A 24,005-nucleotide genomic window follows, 5' to 3' on the forward strand; every position below is an offset into this window, starting at 1 on the left:
CAAATGTATATAATGTATATATAAACATATGTATTTATTTACACATATATGTGTATAGCTCTCCACATGTGTAAATGGACATACAGAGGAATTAGAAACTCCCACTTATAAAGAAAGCTCCTGAGAGGATAGATACCCCCTCAAAAAGAAGCTTGGGATGAACCTCACCTATGTATAGTTTTACATGTAAAAGGGTGCTCATCCATCATGATGATGTTCTGGATATTAGTTGTCCTTTTTTCTCAGAGGACCAAAATGACATCACTCTGTTGGGGTCAAGGTACAGTGTGTTGGACTGTGACTGATCTGACCAACATGAATTCGGAAGGCTCTACCATAGGTCAGGCACAAATAGTCTGTATAATAATATGCTGGATATAATAATAACATATAGCCTCAATGATTTCTCTTATTAGATCTAGGGGATGATAATGAAATGATCTCTTTCTCTTGGGGATTCAGAGCCTATCCTTCCCCCTTCCCTACCTCAGCTTCGTTGAGGGGGGCAATGACTTGAATTTCGTTAGGTACAAAACACCTCCCAGTCTTATCCTGAGCCAATAACAATAAATCATGTCATTCAAAGTAGGTGATCATCAACTTTTCTTTTATACCAATGGGAATAAATTTATAAGCAATAGTAAATAACCTAGGAATAAGACTACCTGCCACTTTCATTTACACTGCTTACAGCTCTGCCCCTGTATCATGCTTTGGGAAATCTGTCCTCTCTTCAGGTCTTGTGGCCTGGTGATGGTCCTAACCATTTGTTCTTTTTTTGGACAACCCTGGCACATGATGGGCAGATACCCAACATGGTAACCATACCTTTCACTCTTTCACCACCCTATGTTGTCTGTCCAAGTTGGATTTTCCATGCATATGCTTCTTTTTCCCAATGTCTTCAATCAATGCCAAATTCAAAACATCATGGAGCCTGTGAACTCTGGGTAAAATTATTGGCATGCCAGGCACCATCTATAAAGCCTATGGCCAAGTCTTGCCTCTGACATATACAACTGTGCAACCATGGTGCTGCTCTACTTTTTGGTGTTCAAGACAATTCTCTGAGACTATAAACAGGATATGAGTTGTCCATTTGCAGTGGTAGAGGTGGTTTCCGCATAAGAAGTTCCCTATACTAATAAATTCTTGGGTTCAGACAAAAAAAAAAACAAACAAAAAGAAACCCAGGTCTCAGCATTCAACATGGGGTAGACAAGGTGAAGCTGGGGCGGGAGAGTTAGTCAAAATTCTCTGAAATGAGGCCAAGTAATATCAAAGCAAGTAGGGATTTTCTGTTTGAAGTTTATGTCTGGGCAGGAGGGTTGGGTCTGTGGACACTTTCTGGCTCTTATCCTTACTGCTGAGGATCTATGGGTAAAATACAGAGGTAAACGTGTATGTGAATTGTGTCCCTCATTGTATTCACGGGTATGTGTGTCACCATAGATGGTGGGGTAGGTACAGAGAGGGTGTTAAGCTTATTCTGTCAATGTGAATGTCAAAGTAGATTTCAATATTTAGCTTATGTCTATTCATGTTCATTGATTGGTTGGTTCTCTAGACAGCAGTCTAGATAAAATTTTGGTAGCCATTTGTCATCATTCTTCACACCAATTTTCCCCATCTTATTGTATACTTCTCATCTTGGGAGAAGAACTGGTTCAATGACTGGATGAAGAGAATTTGAGAATGAATACAGAGCCGCAGAATCCCAGAATGGGAAGGAACCTCAGAAATCACCCAGTCCAACCTGGACTTGAGCAAGAATTGCTTCAACTGAATCCCTTCAAACTCCCACTTGAAGTGAGAGAGAACTCATAGCTTTCCAAGGCAACACACATCACTTTTGTAAGTTTTTTTTTTCTTTACATGGAACTAAAATGAAAAAAAAATCAAGAAATGGCAAACTTGAGAGGAACAACAATGCAGTTTCAAATAGAGAGCTACCTGTCGGTAATTAAGACAGTCTGTGTGGCTGCATCTACAGACACATTTCTGATCTTCCCAATAATTCTTTAACACTTAGTTATGCCCCTTGATTCTTACTTAACTGACTTCTACTCTGCTGCTTCCGTTCTCAAGATGATTAGAATCTAGGTAGGAACTCAACAGCAAGAGATAGAGAAATTCCATTTAAAGTAACTGTAGACACTATAAAATATTTGTCTACCCGCCAAAACAAACTCAGGAACTATATGAACGCAATTACAAAACACTTTTCACACAAATAAAGTCGGATCTAAATAATTGGAAAAATATCAGTTGCTCGTGGGTAGGCCGAGCTAATATAATAAAAATGACAATTCTACCTAAGTTAATTTACTTATTCAGTGCCATACCAGTTAAACTACCAAAATTATTTTGTAGAGCTAGAAAAAATAATAACAAAATTCATCTGGAAGAACAAAATGTCCAGAATATCAAGAGAATTAATGAAAAGAAATGCTAGGGAAGGTGGCCTAGTCATACCAGATCTTAAATTATATTATAAAGCAGCAATCATCAAAACTACTTGGTACTGGCTAAGAAAGAGAGTGGATCAGTGGAATAGGTTAGGTACGCAAGACACAATAGTCAATGACTATCGGGTAATCTACTGTGTGGTAAACGCAAAGACTCCAGTTTCTGGGATAAGAATTCACTGTTTGACAAAATCTATTGGGAAAACTGTAAAACAGTATAGCAGAAACTAGACATAGGCCAGCATCTTACACCGTATACCAAAATAAAGTCAAAATGGGTACACAATTTAGAGATAAAATATCTATTTATATATCTATCTGTATAGATAGATAGATAGATACAGATATAGATATATAGATATATGCAAACTGGGAGAGAAGGGAATAGTTTACCTGTCAGATTTATAGGGAATGGAAGAATTATGACCAAGCAAGACATAGAGAACATTATGAAATGCAAAATGGGTAATTTTGATTACATTAAATTGAAAAGTTTTTGTGCAAACAAAGCCAATGCAACCAAGATTAGGAGGGAAGCAGAAAACTGGGAAAGAATTTTTACAACCAGTGTCTCTGATAAAGGCCACATTTCTAAAATATATAAAGAACTGAGTCAAATTTATAAGAATACAAGTCATGGGGCAGCTAGGTGGCACAGTGAACAGAGTACCAGCCCTGGAGTCAGGAGGACCTGAGTTCAAATCCGGCCTCAGACACTTACTAGCTGTGTGACCCTGGGCAAGTCACTTAACCCCATTACCTAACCAATAATAATAATAATACAAGTCATTCCCCAATTGATAAATGGTCAAAGAATATGAACAGGCAGTTTTCAGAGGAAGAAATTAAATCTATCTATAGTCATATAAAAAATGCTTTAAATAACTATTGATTAGAGAAATGCAAATCAAGACAACTCTGAGGTACCACATTGCACCTATCAGATTGACTGACATGACAAAACAGGACAATAATAAATGCTAGAGAGAATGTGGGGAAATTAGAACACTAATGCATTGTTGGTGGAGTTGTGAACTGATTCAACCATTATGGAGAACAATTTGGAACTATGCTCAAAGGACTATAAAATTGTGCATACCCTTTGATGCAACAATACCACTTCTAGATCTGTGTCCCAAAGAGATCATAAAAAAAGGAAAAGGACCCACATGAACAAAAATATTTATTGCAGCTCTTTTTATGGTGGAAAAGAATTGGAAATTGAGGGGATGCCCATCAATTGGGGATGGCTGAGCAAGTTGTGGTATACGAAAGTAATGGAATACTATTGTGCTATAAGAAATGATGAGCAGGTGGACTTCAGAAAAACCTGGAAAGAGTTATATGAACTGATGCTGAGTGAAGTGAGCAGAACCAGGAGATATGATATGATACTATATGATAACAGCCACATTACATGATGATTGATTTTGATAGACTTATCTATTCTTAGCAATGAAAGGATTTAAGACAACTCCAAAAAACTCGTGATGGAAAATGCTGTCCACATCCAGAAAAAGTATATGGAGTCTGAATGGAGATCGAAGCATATTATTTGCTCTCTCTTTCTCTTTTTATTTCTTCTTTCTCATGGTTTCTCCCAATGGTTCTAATTCTTCTTTACAACATGACTAATGTGAAAATAGGTTTAATATGAATGTATATGTTGAGTCTACATCAATTTACATGCCATCTTGGGGTAGGGGGAAGGGAGAGATGGGGAATAAATTTGGAACTCAAAATCTTATGGAAGAGAATATTGAAAACTAAAAATAAATAAATTAATTTTTAAAGGAATATAGGTAGGAAAAGAGATAAAATAGAAAGTATTATTAAACTGTTATGGGGAATGAAGAGAATATTGACATACGCAAATGTAGAAAATGTGTTTTGGATTTACCTACCAGAAGTTTCTTTCTGACTAGTCAGAGCTAGGGTGCTAAAATAAGTAGGCTTTGAATCATCATCAAAAGACAGCTTCTTGAAGACTACTAGGCAGGATCTCAAAGGAATTGTGTTAACAAACATATGAGGAAAGGGTACAGATATAGAAAAAAAACCCCAAAACACCTCTTTTTTCCGTAATGTAACCATGCATGTCTTTGAATGTCCAGGGGTTTAATACAGGGGTTTACATGGGCTCTGAAATGGAAAAGTTTTCACATGTTTATGGTGTTCATTTCTCTTTGTATGGATAATCTTAATCTTATATAATATCTTAATAATCTTATATATATAATGTGTATATATATATATATAATCTTATATAATATCTTAATCATCTTTAGAAAATCTTAAAGTCCCAGAATCCTAGATTTGAGAAGGGATTGATCTAGACATGCAGTTCATCCCTTTACCTCCAGGCTAAACTTACCTGTATAAACTGTATAAATCAGCATTGCACAACTTATTTGTGGGAATATTTGTAGAAACATATCCAGATCATGAGTTCATGGAAAGCTCTCTATCATGACATCCTCTCTCCCAATTTGCTCCCTCACTCCAGACCCTTTTCTTATTCAAGTCATTACTGCCAAAGTGAAGTTATAGGTATAGTACATAGCTAGGCACTCTACCTAGCACCACCCCATAAAAAGTCCTACTAATAATGTGAGCTGGGATTTAGGAAGTGCTCCTCCTGACCCAGTCTTAACTTTGTGTTTGGATTTTGAGAGTGAGAAGCTAGGTGTGAGTGTGAGAACATAAGTCTCAGAATCCTTGACATCATCATCGTCATCATCATCATCATCATCATCATTATCACCTATGAAGTGCTTTAGGGTTTACAAAGCACTTTACAAATATTATCTCATTTTATTCTCACAAGAATCCTGGAAGGTAAATGCTATCATTGTCCCATTTTATGGGATGTTTGCTCATATGTATGTATTCAAATGTGGCTCCCCATATCAGTTTTGGAGGGACACATGTGACTCTGGGGCTTTTTGATGCTTATTTAGGTGTGTGTCTGTGGGTGTATCATTTGGTTTCTGGGCAGAGTTTGAAGATATGAGCTTCCTGTTGAATGACCCTTGGCTCCATTTGTCTTGTGAAGCAGTTGCTGGTAAGGGAAAGGGCACTGGATTTGTAGTTAGAGGACCTGGTTCAACCTCCAACTGTCCCTCACCGTCTCCGTATTATATGTAACTTACGTACTGCTGAAAAAATCCTTGGACCTCAGTTTCCTCATTTGCAAAGGGAAGAGGATGAAATAGATGATGGCTAAATCTATGAACCTTTGTCCCTGTTGTGCTCCAAGGTTTGGTCTCTAAAGGCTCAATTCATTAAACTGGTTATTTGATAATAGGTTGAAAAGGAGGACTAAGGGGCATATAGGAATAAGAAAACTGACTGATATGTAGAATGATATCTCAATAACTCCTAGGCAGTCCTTTGAATTTACATTCAAGATTCTTTACCCCTCTGCTTCACCCTTAATTTTTCACTGGCTTCCAAATGCTCTCCTTGCTTTCCCTTCTTCCTCATGTAGAGCTTCTCTTACCCACAGTTGTTTTCATCTCCAGGTCCTCTGCTAAGTTTAAAGTTCTTTAAGTTAAGTCTTTAAGTTGTCTCCCTGCTATCTGTATCCCTTTTCTATATTTCAGTTTGGCTGCTCTTTTTACCCGTGCCTTTGTCAACAAACCACACACCTGAACCTCCTTTAAGATATGTGGGAATAAGCCCTATTAAATATCATAACCATTTACCAGTTCTATGCAGATCCAGGAAAATTAGTATAGGACTAGAAACTAGAGTTAGGAGCTGGTAAATTCTTTGTGCAGATGATGTCTACTCTTGAGACCTGGAAAAATCTGGTTCTCAATGTGTCATAATGGTTAATAGAATGAATAGATGAATACAACAGGAAGTATAATGTATACACTACATACAATGTATATGTGGTATAAAATGTTACAAGGCAAGACTATATAACTAGTGTATCATCTTCATGATACAATACAATATGTTATTGTATAATTCAGTTAATGGAAGCACTGTTAACTGGAAACTCCCACCAAAATAGCAATAAAATAGGTTGTGAAATCTGATAATAGTTAAAGGCAAGTGAACTCCATAATTATATTCCAGATCAGTAAGAAGTATAGCCCTTAAGAGAGTAGACTTTTGTGACCTCACAGGAATGGAGACTGTACTAAGTAATCACAGAGAGAATGTAAAATATGCTGAAATACAGACCAGAGGGCAAGCAACTGTGGATTCATTTCAATGTGGACTTTGAGGCCACACCCACTACAGGAAGAAAGATTGGAGTCAATGTATTTCATGTGAAAGGCAGATTATATAGCATTAAGTATGACAAAGACTAGAGAAAGTCTGGTACACTCAAGGATAATAGGGAAGAGACATCATGTTCAGACAGCTTAAGGACAGCCTAAGCTGGGTGGGTACCTGAATGTTGGAGTAAAGACTTTGGGGAAAATGACCTTAATGTGGCATGTTACACAGTGGGATGTACACATTTAGCCCAGGGCTACAGTAATGTGGGCAGTGTGTAGCTTGATAATAAAGATGTTTGGGTATCTCTAGTGTATACCTGGATGGTGGGTAGAATACCCAAACTTGGATATTAATTGCAATGAATGCAATGAAACCCATATGATGCTTGGAATTATGGTTTGGCTTGTGATCTACTTCTATATCACTTTCTCATTGACTTAGGGATATATCTGTAAAACATAAGTTTTAGGGTAGATAACACAGATTTTAAGTTGCTTAACGGGAAGAAGCAAAAACCTTTGGTAATACTGGTTACTGTGCTGCTGGAATGGTGGTGCACATGTTAACTAGGTCACATTTCTGTGCTTGAATGAGAATACCTAGAACTCATTAAAAAAAAAAAGTTCCATATCCTCTCCACAGCAGAGAATCTTCTAAATGAGAACATATCCTTCCCACAGTGGAGAATATGAAGGGCATTGGTTAGACATCAGGCAAGAGCCTGGTAAGGAAATCTATGCCTCAAGATTAGAGAGAGGATGATCCTGAGAACTATAGCAGACTTATTGATTTCATGACTACTGATTGGTAATGATTACAAGAACAAACCTAATCACACTCTCCCATGTTTCAGAGCCATCAAACTCTGTGGGATTGTTCACAGATGTAAACATTCTATGCATCCTGTAGCACAGACACGGAGGTGGCAGCCTGATTGCAATGGGAGATTCAAGGAGGATGACAAGGATGCTACTGGAATGCAAACTCACTGACAAGTTATGCAGTAAGTTCAGGTTATCACATCACTTATGTCAACTTGAGGTTCAAGGACAAGCAGGCTCAGGCTGGTTGGAATCATGCATTGGAAACCCAGAGGGAATGAAGGGTCCTTGCAGTGATGTGCTGGTAAATGCTTAACAATGGGCTCTCTGAGAAAAAAAAATGTACTCAGAAATTTTTTTTTGCGTCAATTGAGGCCCAGGGCCAGATAGCCAGTAGGTATCTGAGGCTGGATTTGAACTCAGGTTCTCCTGACTCTGGTCTGGTGCTCCCCCCACTAAGCCATCTAGCTGTCACTGCTCTCCTCCCCTTTTATCGGATCAGAATGCATTTAAGTTTAATCTATGTTGTTAACATTTTCCTCATCTCTTTATTAAGTCTAGATAATCAACAAAACAGTAAATAACCCTCTGATTTATGGCTATTGCTGATTTCTAAGGTGTAAATGCCCACATTGAAAATTTAACAATTGGTCCCTGATAGCCAGTTGGACCTGGCTTGAGCATATCCCTGATATTCTCTCTAGATGGAAAAGTGCCAATCAGAGTTTCAAGCTCTTCCTCTTCTTTGTCTCTGTCAGTAGCTTTAACTTTCATATGGAGCAGCAGTCCAGCCCAGAGTGGAATTTTTGTTCTTTCAATAGAAAGATTAAAGAGCAAAGCCATTTGCAATTCTCAGTGGGGAGCTTCACTTATTTCACTTCAGAGATAGTTGCATGTGGGTTAGGAAAGGAATCAAGTTGGTTATGAGATTTCTGGGCCATATTCCCTTATACTTCCTTTCCTTTCTCTACTACTTGCCTCTTCAGTTATACGGGAGAACCAGTATGAAGTTGTCATCGTTCCCACACTCTTTGTTGGAACCTTCCTTATTCTTCTGGGGGTCATCTTATGGCTCCATTTTCGAGGACAAAGGATGCAGAGACAGACACCTGGACTCCAAGGTAAAAGCCAGGGGGAAGGGACTTCAGAGCCCAGTAAAGTTTCTTCAGAAGGAATGGGAAGGTGAGATAAGATGGGCTTTGGTCTAAAGGCTCAGGGGCCTTGCCACGCGGTACTCCAAACCTAGAAGGTGGGATGAGAATGGTTTCACCTCCCAGAATATCAAAGAAGCACAGCATTGTGCATAATAGTAGGTGCTCAAGGCAGAGGAGGCCTTCTGTGCTATTCCCTTTTTCTTCCACCAGAATATCAGAAAATATTCTAGAGCTGAGAAGGAAGAACTCAGACTATGCCAGCTCTATGTGTTTCCATCCTGGTATGTAGGACAGCCCAATTCCACCTTTTCTTATAAAGAGTGTATAGCTGAGGGTGTGTAGATTTAATTACAGTGTTTAAGTCTGTGAAAGGTTATTAAGCCAGAGGTGATAGGTGACCAGCTGGTTTTTAGCTTCACTCAAGATATAATAAGAGGAAATGAACTTACTAGAGATGTTTAAGTTAAATATACTGAATACTTTTCTGATTAGAGGCAGTGGGATGTAATGTATAGGAAACCAGCCATGGAGTCAGGAAGACTCAAGTTCAGGTCCTGGCTGTGACACCTACCTTCTGTAAGAATGTCACTTCTTAGTGCCCCAAGCAATTCTTTGAAGCTCTAAGTTGCAGAGAGTTGTTCAGCGTTGGTAGAGGGAGTTTTCTCATACAGATTTCCTGTGCCAATGACATCACAGGTCTAGTGTCCCCACCCACAAAATACTTCCTGGAAAGGATGTGAGACCCTAGAGAAAGAAAAACAACAACAGCAATATGGTGCTCTCCTTTCCTGGAGGTATTTAACAGTAAGGAAAAATTCAAGTTTTTATCTAACTAGGACAGAGATTATCCTGCCTAGAAATAATAAGATCGTATACAGAGGAGGTGTCAACACTGGCTCAGGTCCACAATGCTCCCAAGTGTGCCTGAACCAGATTAAAATGTCATTGGAAATATTTAACAAAATAAACAAGAATACAATAAGATATAAATAATATTAATATGTGGTTTTCTAAGTCAATATGTGGCCCACAGGGATCCTTATGTATGGTTTAATGGCCTCCGTTTCACTTTGAGTTTGACATCACTGGTGTAGAGGGTCTTTATAGACTGAGGACCTTAGGGAAAGTGCATAGGTTGGAAGGTTGAAACTGATCAGAGGGGAGAAACTGATTAAAGAGTAATTTTCTAACTGGTCAGAGGGGAGAAACTGATTAAAGAGTAATTTTTCTTCCCCTGAATAGAAGTCACTTAGTTTGACTTGGTTGAAGTCATTTCATTTTCTTTTGTCTCCATAATAGTTACCATGAGTACTTGGGTAACTGAGGCTCTGGGGAGCCTGTTTAAGTGTGATGTCCTCATTACCTCAAAACCAAACTCCTGAGAAATTATCCTGCAATTCTAGGAAGAGCAAGTAGAAGGAGAAGAAAAGCCAGTACGTTAATTAAGCCAAGGATGGTGGGTGACCAGGCGTTTTTCATCTTCTTTGAAGACCAAACAAGAGGGAACAAGCTTGGTATTTTATTGGGGAACCCCCTTATGTTGGTGTGGGCATTGAAGATAGCTCCTGGCGAGATTCTTGGAAAACAGGAGCAAAACTGAGCCTTAAGAGACACTACTGGTCAGAGGAAAAAAATTGCAGGGATGTCTTTGGCATATTCTTATTGGATCTTCTTTTTTTGGCATGCTAGTTCAGCAAAGTCCTGAATCTCAGTTGAGGTGTTTCCTTTCTTTGCCTTAGGAATTGCCCCTATGCCTCCATCTCAGGGCCAGAGCTGGGAAGCAACAGGGCTTGGAGGAAATATCTTTGTGCTACAGGAGGAGACATCAGTGGAGGCCGTCTTACAGGCCACTGCACCCACCCTGGCTAAGCTGCAGGTGCCCCGAGAACAAATCTCAGAAGTCCTGGAGGAGATCCACAATGGAACTTGTGGAGCCATCTACCGGACCAAGATGAACACTGGGGACTCTACTAAGCCTAAGAGTGTTGTCCTTAAGGCTTTGCGAGGTAAGCTAAGGAGCCTCCCTTGCTCCCTCCTCTTCTTATTTCTGTATCCTGTTACCTTAGTTAACTTGGGAGAGGTCCCTAGACAGAACCTGTCTTTTAGATATCAGCTCAGCCTCTCTCAATCAAATAGTAGAGCCATACTATCTATACTATAGTACATCTAGTGGCCTAATTAAGTTTTCTGGTGTGACCATTGTTCTTCCTTTCCCTAAATATGGCCTTATCCTGATTATGTCTCTCTCACTGGCAGTCCAAAATGGTGGGAGGAGTATAGGAAAATAGGAAAGAAAAACAAAGGAAGAATGGCAACTGAAGGGCACATGTGGTAATAACATTCTAATGTGAAAATCCCTGTCTGAAAAGTCATATATCAATATTACCATTTAATATAAAAACATACATGACTTTCCATTTTCATACTTATGCATGGAAAAAAAAATGTAGTGAAAGGAACACTTCACTAAGAGATAGGAAACCAGGATTCTAGTGCTTTCTTTGTCACTTGACTAGCTTGGACCTTGGTTTCCCCATTTGTAAAAAGTCAGTTTTTAATAAAAAGAGCACAGCACTTAAAGTCTAAAGGATGTATCTTCAAGTCCCTGATCTGTAAAAATGGACTAGATGACTTCTAAGTTTCCTTATAGCTTTAAATCTATGATCCTGTGAATAACACATTCACCTGAAGCAGGAGGCCATATTATTATCCACATTTTTACAGATAAGGAAATTGAGGGTCAGAGTTGTTAAGAGACTTGCCCAAGGACATACAGCTAGTTAATGGCATAGCCAGTTCTCAAATCTGAGTCTCCTGGCTCCCCATTCAGTATTCTTTCAATGTGATGATATCTTGCAGCTCTGAGACCTATGATTTGGCATTTCCTTTGAGAAAATGTCAGTGAAGACCTCAGCATTATGAGTATCAGCTTCTACAAAACAACTTTTTAACTACGCAGTTCTTATCTACCTTGATCACCAATTATTTATATCCTTTTCGTGGGGCCTCAGGAGAATCTTAGGCAATATTATTCTTTGCCCCATGAATTCCTCCATAGCTACAGTATTCTCTCTGCTTACTATCTCTGTCTCCTATCTTCTGCAGAACCAGCAGGATTTCATGAGATAGAAGATTTTTTGGGAAGGATTCAGTTCCACCATTTTCTAGGAAAGCATAAAAACTTGGTCCAGCTCGAAGGCTGTTGCACACAGAAGCTGCCCCTCTATATGGTACTGGAGGATATGACCCATGGTGACCTGCTCAACTTTCTTTGGATTTGCCGCCGGGTGAGCTAGTGTGTGTGTGTGTGTGTGTGTGTGTGTGAAGAAGTTTGAGTTTAAAGACAAAAGAAATGTGGAACTTCCATTTTCATGATTATTTCCTAAGGCATCAAACCAAAACTATGTCTTCCTTTTTCAGTTCTACCTTTAGCTTCTAGAGATGTTAATTCAGAAAAGGTGCATTTATTTCTCCATCAATTCCTGAATCTCAATCCATGCTTCAATATTTCAATGGATTCATGATCTCAATGATGTGGGTCCTAGTGTGAATTGTAACACATCCAAGCCTTCTTATCAATTCTCTTCCATGACCTTAAATGAATCCACCATAGGAAATCAACCCAAAAAACCTGGATGCCTTTTTCTATATTAGCTGAGCAATCGGGTTGTGTATCTATTGTTACTCATTCTGTTATTTGGCTGTCCTATGAAAATTTTCCACCATACGTTTATAGACTGATATATTTTATGTCCTTTCTCAAATGCAAGCCATTGTTAGTAATATGTAGTCATCCACTTACAGATCTCCCCTGGGTCCCCCCATTTCTCTTTGAGTCACTTTTTTTCTTTTTTTTTCTTTTAAATATGGGGCAACTGGGGGTAAGTGACTTGCCCAGAGTCACACAGCTAGTGAGTGTTATGTGTCTGAGGCTGGATTTGAACTCAGGTCCTCCTGACTCCACGTCTGGTGCTTTATCCACTGCTCCACCTAGCTGCCCCTTTGAGTCACTTTTAATTTTGGTTCTTTAGAGGTTCTGGTGGTCCCATTATAACAATCACCAGAAGAATACTAATGTTAAAATGTCTTTTTGGGTGTCAAGGGGCAGCTTAGGATCATTGAAAGTACTAGTCAATTTAAAAAAAAATGCAAGCTAATCTGCTTTCTTCATTCCATTCAATTTTAGGAGCAGCTCATGGTCCATTTGTAGTGCCTGTCCAAACTATATAAAATTGTAGATGGATTGCCCCACAAAACTGCATAACAGTATAGACAATAGGCATTCTTCATTCATTTAGCTTTTCCTATGCAGACTGCTAGACCCATTTCCCTTGAGTCATCCTATATTTCACTGAGGGGACTGTTCTAGAGCTTGAAGCACTTTGTCAGTCATGAATAGGAGCATTGAGAGGGTCTGAGCATCTATGAAGAATTAATTTTTTCATTTAGATACTGTGACAGTGGTGAACACCTTTGGTAAGCATATGTTTATCTGGTTTATGCATTGGTTGATCCTGATAAGAGAGAGTTGTTGAACAAAGTTATTGCTCTTGTTTTCTCTATCAAGAAATTTTGTGTGATCTTAACATTTACATGGAATACAGTTGGTTGGAGTGGGCTTTATTGAGTAAAATACTTTTTTCTTCTTCTTGTAAAATCAACAAACAATAAACAGCATGGTCTGCTATTCTGAGATGTGGTCTCTAGAGGAAAAAAAAGTTTGTATAAACCCACCTATTCTTTTCTAACATTTTCATCAAAGATACCCTTGATGCATAGTTCATCATTATTAAATTTTTGCAAAGATGAGAAAGTTCAACTGGCATTTATTAGTCACTAAGTATGTGCCAGATACTGTTAAGGATGGGGGCTACTCAAATCGATATGGAAGTTTCCTCCACAATGCAGATCCAAATGCATCCTTGCCCGACCATTCTGTGTGACTTTTATCCATGTCCTACTATATGTTCACCACAGGAGGTACACCCAACGTTCTGGAGGTCTTCCTCATTATCTCCCAACACCAGTGGAATATTCTATTATTCACCTGTCATCTCTCATTCTCAACACATGGCATCTCTTTCTAGCATACAATTCTTTGATATCTTTTTTCTTGTTCGTCTTAGTTCCTCATCGATTATATGTACAGCCTGTTGATACCCACCATCTGGCTCTCCACTGCCATGTGTGTGACATTCATTTGTAATTCTTCAGAGACTATTGGATTTCCTGTCTCACTGCCTTATAACTATACCAGCAGAATACTGGTATTAAGAGAGGGATCTATGTTTCACAGAAAATTCTAGGTCATTACAATTTCCTTTAGGAAATTGCATTCTCTCTGTTCAACTCTGGGCTGAACTTATTACCCCTTCATGCTGTCTATATTAGATATAAAGATGGACAAGTTCCACAGGTTGTCCATCCAAAGCATACTGAGATCTGAGCAACAGACATTTTTCAATTGTTTAATCTTTCCTGTGTGGATGGTCAGGTCAAACTCTTTTGAGCAGTTACACATCTCTTGTAGAAGACTCTACGCTGCTCTAGGGAAGCTTGATGTAATCAGCACAAAGGCATTCCCAGATAGAAATATCTAGGGGACCTCACTATCCACAGAGAAGAACTCTCTTCAATTTATATACTTTGCATTCTCTAGGGCCAACCAGAAAACATTCAATAAATCTCTTTTTCACAGGGGGGCCATTTAAAATACATCACTTAGTACCACCCTACTGGTGATATCTCTTTATATGATTATCTAAGTTGATCCTCCAAGACAAGGAGTTGAGCACTTTGTACTCACCATTGTGTTGGAAGCCTTTCCAGCATTGTAGATTCTGTCAGAGTTGCACTGTATTGGTTTAACCTTCCTGGTCATTATATATAGGACTTTTGGGAGAATTTCATATTATTCGGTTAAAATATCCAGAAACCCTTGCTCTTCTATTTTGGATTCTTTTTTCCTGAAATTTCTCAAACCTCTACCTTCTTCGTTTTCAAGATTCTGCTAATTTCTTTGGTCCTCTGGTCTACCCATTCAGCTATAAAACTGAATGAATATTTATTGATCTCCCACAATATGCTTTTGCCCCATGATGAAAATATTCATCTCCCCTTGAGTGAGATTGCAAGCTCCTTGAGGACAGGGGATGTTTTACTTATTTATTTGTATTTCCAGTGCATCATACAGTACTTGGCACATAATAATTACTTAATAAGTCTGTGTTGATTGACTGATTGGTCCTTGTGGTCTGGGATCTAATAATCCAAAGATGCAAAATGAACAGCATGTATATTTTATTTAAATATTTTTACTTATTTATTTATTTGGTACATCTTCACGTGTTCCTTGACTTATCTGCCATTATTACTCATGTCCTTGATTTCATTTATCTGGAGTCAGAGAGGCAACCTGACATAGTCCCAGAGTCCAAGAGGACCTGAATTCAAGTTCTGCCACTGATACATGTTGGCTAAGACCTTGATTAAGTAACTTAATTTCTCCATACCCTAACCAATTTTCTAAGATTAGTAGTTATAATTGAGTTGCTGACCTGTGTGAACAGAGAGTTTTCTTACCAAGGAGCTCCTTGTGCTGATAAGATCACAAGCCTGACTACAAAATAATCTGGGGACAGGTGGAGAATGAATGGCAAGCTAGGTGGAGGTCAGGATGATGAAGATGAGTACTTGGGCAGCCCATCCTCCTCTAATTCTACCCCACTGACCCCCAAACTAGGTCGTATGCACTGCTTATCACCTAGACTCAAACTTGTGTCAAAAGAAATTACTAATCAATGGAGTAAATAAATGTACATATGATTTTTGCATGTATTTTACTGTCGTGATTATTTATGTTTTTTTAATCTGATTCCATCATTAACCCAATTTGTTTCCCCTAAACATTTATTTCTTCAGTGTCCTGTATTCCATTGTCCTCTTCCTCTGTGTATATCTATCTAAAAGTCTTTATTCCTGTATCTCTTAATCTCTGCTCATATTACTATATTTTTCACTTGACCTTTATCTCTTTATTTCTAGTTTTCAACGTCTCATACCCTCCATGTATCCTAAAATTTTTTTCTCTGTCCTTCTGCTACCATGCTTTGACCAGCTTGTTTTGGAACATCCTTAATGAAATGCTTTTTTCGTCTCTTCTTCACTCTCTTTAGGATGTGATGACAATGGATGACCTCCTCTATGACCTTACTGAGAAGCAAGTCTATCATATTGGGCAGCAGGTTCTCATGGCTTTGGTGAGACTTAGCAGACATAGGGTTTTGGAAGGGAGGGGAGAGCTATAATTAGAATGAGATGATCAAGGCATTGCCCCAAATTTAGAGGGTTCTGACCATTTGTAGTTCTTTAGGATTGTAGAAGCAACAGAGCTTTTGTGAGTAATCAGCAAGACTATTTAGTTAAAACAAGCTATCCCCCACCTTTGGGTATGAGGAAGCTGTTTCCACACTTGGACCTGTTCCTTCTTCCTCCAACTGAGGGTGTACTCCCCCCAATTTTTTCCCATTATAGTTTGTGGCATTTGTTGTTGGTACAAAAATTCCTACTCAGGATTTGGTTCTCATGCTCTTAGCCCTGTATTTAACTACACAGATTTTACTGTGTGTGCTCTGAAAAGAAAGAGGGTAAGAAGGAGAAAAAGATACATTGTCCTTTGGAAATAAATAATACTTGCTCTATGTAACAAAGAAAGATAAAATCTTATAAACTTTATTTCATAGACTAGTCCACTTATGGTTCTTCAGAGGCAACAGCAGAGGTTTAGAAAGGTCCCTCAGTCCTAAGGAAAAGATAGTATATAGGGGAAGCAATCCTACTAAAGGACTAAGGTGTCTCCTTAGTATTTATGAATGGAGGAAGGATAAATCAGGCAGTAAAATGAGAGAAGATATTTAGAGAGGGACTGAGTGGATGGAAGGCCACAGGAGCTGATGAAAGTATGTATTCTTAACACTTGCAAAACAAACAAATAAAATTCCTGAAGTTCATAGTTGGCTTCCCTATGAGATTTTGTCTCTTATTTGATGGAAGAATAGTTATGTCCTATTAAGGAGAAAGAGGGAGAATGTAGAATTAGTGGACAACAAAAGGTGAGGAAGAATGGAGAAAAGGGCATCAGTGTACTTTGGGTCTCCACAAAAGCAGAGAAATTGAAAAACAATTGAGAAACAAATATATACTTTTGCCTGATTTATTCAAGAAATCCTTCTGGTTTTTTTAGCCTAAATTATCTTGATAATTGTATTTGCTCTGATTGACTGATTGCTCCCTATGGATAGTCTCAAACATCTTACTCTAACTTTGCCTTTAAATTTCTTAGAAATACCCACAATTCTAATGTTAGAGATAGATAGGACCTTACAGATGACACAGTTTAACCCCATTTTACAGACAAACTCTAGGTGGCTAGCTGAGACAGATCTAGAGTCTAGGAAAAGAGAAGAGGGAGTGAACGCTGAGACTGCCTAAAGGGAAACAGACACATCTTATTAACCATGGCATTTTGTTGGCAAGGTTGTTTTCCCACATCATCTCCAACATTTATCACTTTCCTTTTTTGTCATATTAGCCTAAGATTGTTGTTCTTGCAGCATTTTTTTTCAGGTTCAATGTTCCTAATTGCTGTAAAGTTTCTTCATCTCCAGTCCTTCAGTCATCTCACACCAGGAGAGGATCAGGGATGAATGAGCATCTAGTATATGGTTTCTGACTGCATTTCAAAACAAAACATAAATGACTTTGGGGATTATTCATGATATTTTGTCATACACACCATATTTCCCTTCCCGTTAGCTTAGATAATTGGGCCATAAGTTTATTAGTGGAGTCGAATGGCCCAGACTAACTCAGGTATTATTCTCTGTGCTTCAAGTCAGTGGTGTCCAAAGCCATGATCTCCTCTCCATTTTTCTCCCAACAGGAATTTCTCCAGGGGAAGCAACTATTCCATGGAGATATAGCGGCCAGGAATGTCCTGATCCAGAATGACCTCACTGCTAAACTCTGTGGGCTGGGTCTGGCGTATGAAGTCCATGCTCGAGGTGCCATCTCCTCCAAACGAATGGTACCCTTAAAGTGGCAAGCCCCTGAAAGGCTCCTGCTGAAGCCTGCAGGAATCAGAGGAGACGTGTATGGTTTGTTTCTGCTCAGTAGTCCTTTCCCTGCTGACTAAGCCCAATGGAAGGTTTCCAAAGACCATACATGGGGCTTTAGTCTATAAAACAATAATCAAGTAACACTTAATTAGTGATGAGAACCAAACCTAAAGAAATATGAGGTGAAAAGTTTGTCTTCAGCCTTTTCTCTTTCCTTGTTCATTCCCCCATTTTCCAGTGTCTGGTTCCCTTTTAGACACTCAGAACTCTAGCTCATATCTCTTCCACAGGAGAAAACAATCTGATAAATTCATTAACATTAAATTAAGGTGTTCAGGGCTTAAGTGTGTGTTGTTCTCCCTGCCATCTTCCACTGAGGGAATTTAGAGCACTGGCAAGATTAGGTAATACTTAACTGCAAGAAATGTATTGTTAATTGTAAAATGTCCAGCATCAGCGGGAGTAGTAGCCCTTTAATCTCACCAAAAAGACTGGTTCCACTTGTCTATAAAGGTGACTCTGCTCTCAGTTTTTCTGGGTTGGGCTAGTTGAATCTGACAAAGCAGGAAAGAGAAGTAACTAAATGGGGGTAGGGGTAGAACGGTGACAATAAGAGGTATGGCCTTTGGAAGAAAGTGAGAGTTGGGAGAGAAGCCAAGGAAGAACAGGGAGGAAAACTGAAGAATAAATCACAATGGGAAATTTCTGCTCTTTTCTGTATTTAGAACTAAATGGACAAGCTGGGAATCCACTGGTGAAGGATATACACAAGACAGTCACTAGACTCCAGAAACCTGAAATTGAATGGAGGAGACAAGTCAGCTCTTTCCCCCGATAGGCTATAGCTCTGGCAGGACTTACCCTTTATCCTCTTCTCTTATTCTTAATGTTCCCCTCCAATGGTATCTATTAATCGCGTGATATCTCTTCAAGATAAAAAAAAGTAGAGAATGAGTAGGTTTATTTTGTTTGATTTACAGATGGTCCTTTGGAATCTTGCTGTATGAGATGGTGACTTTAGGTAAGGATGAACCCTAGAAAAACCTAGAAGGTGGGGATAAACCAAAAACTTTCAGCTAAGCCAATGGGGTATGAATTCAAACTTAATTTCCAGGGAAAGGCAGCTTTGGCTATTAATCAGCTGAATCTATTGTAGTTTGCTGGGTTTTCTTTTGGGGGAATTATACATATTGTGGTATAGATCAGTGATGTCAAACTCAAATAGAAATAAGAGCCACTAAACCCCACATAAAGATCCCTGCCTGGGGCTTATTGACTGAGAAAACCACATGTTTACATTATCCATATTCTATTCTATTTTTTATTTATTTTGTTAAATATTTCCCAATTACATTTTTATCTGGTTCAGTTTCACTGGAAGTGTTGCTGGCAGCAACACTGCTCTTGGGCTGAGTATTTGACATATCTATTATAATTGAGACCAGCTATCACAGTGATGGTAAATTCTTCAACTTGAAAAGGCTACAAGCCAAGATCAAAGACTCCTTCCAGGAGTCTTGGAGCATGATTTTTTGTTCGTAGATGATTATGTGCTAAATGCAGCCTCTGAATCTGAGATGCAAAAAAAATATGGATTGATCCTCTCCTGCTTGTGCTAGTTTTGGCCTAACAATTAACACCAAGAAAACACAGACGCTCCATCAGCTAGCACCACACCATCCATATGTGGAATTATTAATTACAGCAAATGCAGAAGTTTTGAATATCGTGGATAAGTCCACTTACCTTGGCAGTATACTTTCTAGGGACATACACATTGACAATGAAGTTGACACAGGCATTGCCAGAGTTAGCTCAGAGTTATGTGAGGCTCCAAAGGCAAGTGTGGGAGAGAAGAGGTATTAGATTGACTAACAAACTGAAGATCTACAGAGTCATTGTGCTGACTTCATCAACACTGAGGTCGTTTCTTGAACTAAACTGCCAAGAATTCAAACTTTACTGCAGAGAGTGTAACTCCAATGGGTTGGCCATATTGTTTGAATGCCAAATGTACGCTTGCCAAAAAGACTATTTTATGGAGAACTCGTACAGGGCAAGTGTTCAAATGGTGGTCAAAAAAAGCAATACAAGGACATTCTCAAGGTCTCTCTTAAGAGCTTTGGAATTGATTGTGGGACATGGAAGACACTAGCACAGAACCGCCCAGCATGGTGTGCCCTCATTGGAGAAGGTACTATGCTCTATAAGCAAAGCAGAATTGAAGTAGCTCAAAAGAAATGCCAGATGTACAAATTGAGAAAATCCATCCCAAATGTTCACATGGACTATTTGTGCCAACCTGTGGTAGTGCATTCCGAGCTCATATTGATCTAATCAGCCACAGTAGCACACACTATAACTTGACTCTAACACAGTGATGTCATTTTGGTCCTCTTCGAGAGTGAAGGACAATGACCAACCAACCCATAGTTGATAGGACAGCCCAAAATTCCTCACATCCCCTTCCACCCACCCCCATCTCGAGATTTGTTTTCAGACCCTCTATAAGATAAAGGGATCAAACTTCAGGTGTTCTTAACCTTTTTTTTACATCATGGACCCCTTTGGCAATCTTGGTGAAGACTATGGACCATTTCTCAGAATAATGCATGTATATGTATAAAATAAAATACATAAGATTACAAATTAATTAAATTATATTGAAATACAGTTATGCAAATATAAAAAATAAATTTACCGACTTCATATTAAGAGTCTCAGATTAGTTAAACCATCTCTCAAGTTTTTCCTCATCCTACCACTCTATGGACTAGACTAGAGACTAGACTAGAGACAATGGTTATGGCCGAGTACAGACTTCAACCTAGGTGATTCATTTGCCTGAGGGTTCATGACATCTCCTTTTTTGGTCTTAGTTCTGACTTTTCTTGGCACAATTGCTTTGGTGTGGACTCTTTATTCCCTTTTGTTCCTAGTATCTTCAAACATGTTTCCTCTCTTTTGCATGTAATACTTGCACTTAGCCATCAGGTGGCAAACAAATTCTTTTAAAAAAAATTCTTACACTTTCACTGTGGTTTTTTGTTTTGTTTTGTTTTGTTTTTGTTTTTTAAATTAACCCAGCTAGATGGAGTGAGATGGATGAAGAAGATTACTATCATTGGAGAGTCCTTATTTGACAGAAATCAGGATTCTTCCTGACAGGTCACCCACTGTGTTGCTTTTCCCTTCCTTTGCAGGGGCTCCACCATATCCAGAAGTCCCTCCTACTAGCATTCTACAGTATCTCCAGAGGAGAAGAATCATGAAAAGACCCTCCAGTTGCACAACCACCATGTAAGTAATTCCTTTGGTACATGCTTCTCTTGCTACTCCCTCCTCCCCTAAACCCCTTGTTAGCTGCATCTCCCTCAAAGAGGACAGAGTGGTCATTCATTACTCTCTTTGTGCTAACATGTACAGTCTCAGACCAGAGCTTAGCAGGAATATAAATGTATCTTCTATACAGTGCAGTAATATGTAAGCTTTTATCATTGTATTCATATGAGAAATGAGGAAATAATTATGTAAGTAATATAATTGATAATAAGTAGCATTTCAACTACGTATCATGATTCTATTGCTATGAAGGAGTGTCAGGGAAGTTTAGGGTAATGAGGGAAGGATTTGTGAAGGCAAACTTTGAATTAGGTCTTGACAGAAGAGATGGATGTGGAATGGTGGAAAGGAAGGAAAGGACATATCAGGTGTTAGAAATGGAATGACATATATAATTGGTATCATATCGCTTGCCTTCTCAATGGGTGGGGAAAGGGCTTGAGGGAGGGAGAGAAATGAAAACTCAAAAATTTTTTAAAATGAATGTTAAAAATAAGGTAATACTGTAAAAGAAAAATGTTTATTGAATTAAATTAAGTATTAATATTTGTGAGCTATTACATTAAGTTGAACTCAAAACCCATTTTTCCAAGAACTTATAACCAGATCTAAGAAATATACAAGAGAGCCTTGTTATTGAAGAATAATTGGTACTAGATGAAGGTTACTTAATGTGAATACACTTAAAATGGGGATCAATATTTCATAGCAAATAATAAAAAAAGACTTCATGGGAATTTTATTTTGGAAAATGAAATGAAAATTATGTAAATAAGTCTGTTTTCTATTTAACATAATTACAAAATGCAGTCACAACTATGTGCTAATACTTAGAATTAAAGAAAAAAGGTTTTTTGTGTTACTTTTCCAACAAAATTGTATGATGGAAAAATCATAATAAAGACAGTGATCATTACAAAAAAAAAGAAATAGCATGAAGTCATGGATATGTGAATTAGCAAATTTAAGTAAAATCAACCAAATTCTCTTGATTGGAGGGGTGGGGCCAAAATAAGTTATATATAATGATAGAAAAATAAATACTTCATATGTGTGTGTGTCTTTAAGATTGACAAAGCAATTTCCTCACAACCACCCTATGAAATAGGTAATATATCCCCCATCTTACAAACGAGGAGACAGAGGTTCAGAGAGGAGAATGGACTTACCCATGGTCTCCTGACAAGTTGCATCATAAGCTAAGATCTAGGTCTGTTCAGCCTTGCCTTCTTGAGAGTGAAGGGCAACATCTTTTGTATTCTATGCTTTGCCAGATTTAAAAGTCAATGGAAGTGGCACTGTTTTTCAAGAAGTTGCCAGATATGAGTCAAAAGAATTCTGCTTTGTCCAGTGACCAAAAGTTACTCCCTCTATCCTGTCAACATGACTCACTGAGGACTCCAGTTTTGAATTAAAGGAGTCCTGCCCTGTTAATAAGCAGGAAACTACCTCCTTAAATTTGGAAAACCTAAAGTTCTGTAGGCCACTTTTTTTTTCTGGATGAAGATGGAAGGGGTGGCTTATTTGTTCTACCTCAGACACTCCCTGCCTTCCTCCCCCCAATTTCAAGTAGCTAAAAGGTAACTTGGTGTCCAACGGTAAATTGCAACATTATCAAGGGTGGTCAAGCAGGCAGATTCCTAAACTTCTTAATTACCATATTTTACCACCCAATTGTCACCACTGCATAATCATCGCACCTCATTTTTTCAGTCCAAAAATTTGTTTATACCTTTTCATCGCATGATTGTCGCATGACATAATTCTGTTCATCACACCACTTAAAAGGTAAACAGAGCAGCAATGTATTCACCAGTGGCATATGGATATGTATTTATCTCTCGAGCTGTGAACCTAGAATTCTCAGCATAGGCACATTGTCATCATTCAATTTTAATGTGTATTCATGAATATTCTGCGCATCCTAATCTTGCACCAAAGACAGTTTAGTAATAAATGGTTTTTATAAGTAATACTGGCACAATGTTTTTAAAAGCTTCACATAATGGTCGCACCCCACTTTTTTGCAAAAAAAAAAATTTGTCATAAAATCTGTGACAATTATGTGATGATATAGGGTAAACTTCCCTGGAAACCTAGACATTTAATAAGATTTCAAACTAGAATTTTAGAAATCCTCTATCTAATACCCTCATTTTAGAGATGAGGGGAAGTGACTTGCCTAAGATTTCAGGGGTGGTGAGTAGTAGAGCTGGTTTCTAATTTTCCCACTACTCTGGTTTTCAAAACTGTTTCCTATTTTTCCCCCTTTAACCCAGAAGTAACTGACAATTGACAACACAACATAAATGTCCCTAGTCTTGCGCTGTCTGGGGCATTCTGTTGAGACCTTTTATAAAAGACTATCCCTATTGAGAAGGAGATGATAAAGAGAGAACCAAAAGAGAGAGAGGTGACATTTGTTAACTGGTCATGCATGGCAAAAGCATGGCAATCAGGGAGGAGATGAGAAGCAGAGAGGAATGATATTTTTGGTATTATAAAAAGGAAATGATTCAGGGAGAGGAAAAGCGGTTTGCTGATGGGTGTTGCTACCAAAGAACTAAGTTTTTCATATGTTTCCCCTTCTTCCAGGTATAACATCATGAAATCCTGCTGGAGATGGAGTGAGGATAACCGACCCTCACCAACACAATTACGCCTTCGCCTAGAGGCTGCCAGCCAGGGTGCAGATGATAAAACTGTGCTGCAGGTACCTGAGCTGGTGGTGCCTGAGCTGTATGCAGCTGTAGCAGGCATCGGAGTAGAGAGTATTTCCTCCAACTACACTGTCTTCTGAAGCACCACTGAACTGAAAAGATACAAGTGATATGCTCAGGGCACTGATGTTTCTTAGGAATTGTA

At 38.5% G+C, this 24,005-nt stretch overlaps 1 protein-coding gene across 1 annotated transcript; it reads left to right on the forward strand.

The window, feature by feature from the left end:
• Positions 1 to 1,803: 1,803 nt before the first annotated feature.
• STYK1 (serine/threonine/tyrosine kinase 1) lies at positions 1,804 to 24,005 on the forward strand. The gene is made up of 10 exons (XM_027856459.1): positions 1,804 to 1,854; positions 7,561 to 7,710; positions 8,515 to 8,649; positions 10,422 to 10,688; positions 11,788 to 11,969; positions 15,858 to 15,941; positions 17,624 to 17,832; positions 18,779 to 18,819; positions 21,002 to 21,098; positions 23,736 to 24,005. Exons 2-10 carry the CDS (start codon positions 7,647 to 7,649, stop codon positions 23,938 to 23,940), a joined length of 1,284 nt encoding a protein of 427 aa, XP_027712260.1. The 5' UTR covers positions 1,804 to 1,854; positions 7,561 to 7,646; the 3' UTR covers positions 23,941 to 24,005.

Source organism: Vombatus ursinus, unplaced genomic scaffold, assembly GCF_900497805.2.
Source record: "Vombatus ursinus unplaced genomic scaffold, bare-nosed wombat genome assembly UNPS02011431.1, whole genome shotgun sequence".
Lineage (NCBI taxonomy): Eukaryota > Metazoa > Chordata > Mammalia > Diprotodontia > Vombatidae > Vombatus > Vombatus ursinus.

Bases quoted from the DNA above. Each gene is read 5' to 3' on its own strand.
- STYK1 (XM_027856459.1), top strand. From the start codon at position 7,647: ATGGGAGATTCAAGGAGGATGACAAGGATGCTACTGGAATGCAAACTC. The intron at 8,650-10,421 runs GTAAAAGCCAGG...TCTTTGCCTTAG, and splicing joins ACAGACACCTGGACTCCAAG to GAATTGCCCCTATGCCTCCA. The intron at 17,833-18,778 runs GTATGGTTTGTT...TTTGATTTACAG, and splicing joins GCAGGAATCAGAGGAGACGT to ATGGTCCTTTGGAATCTTGC.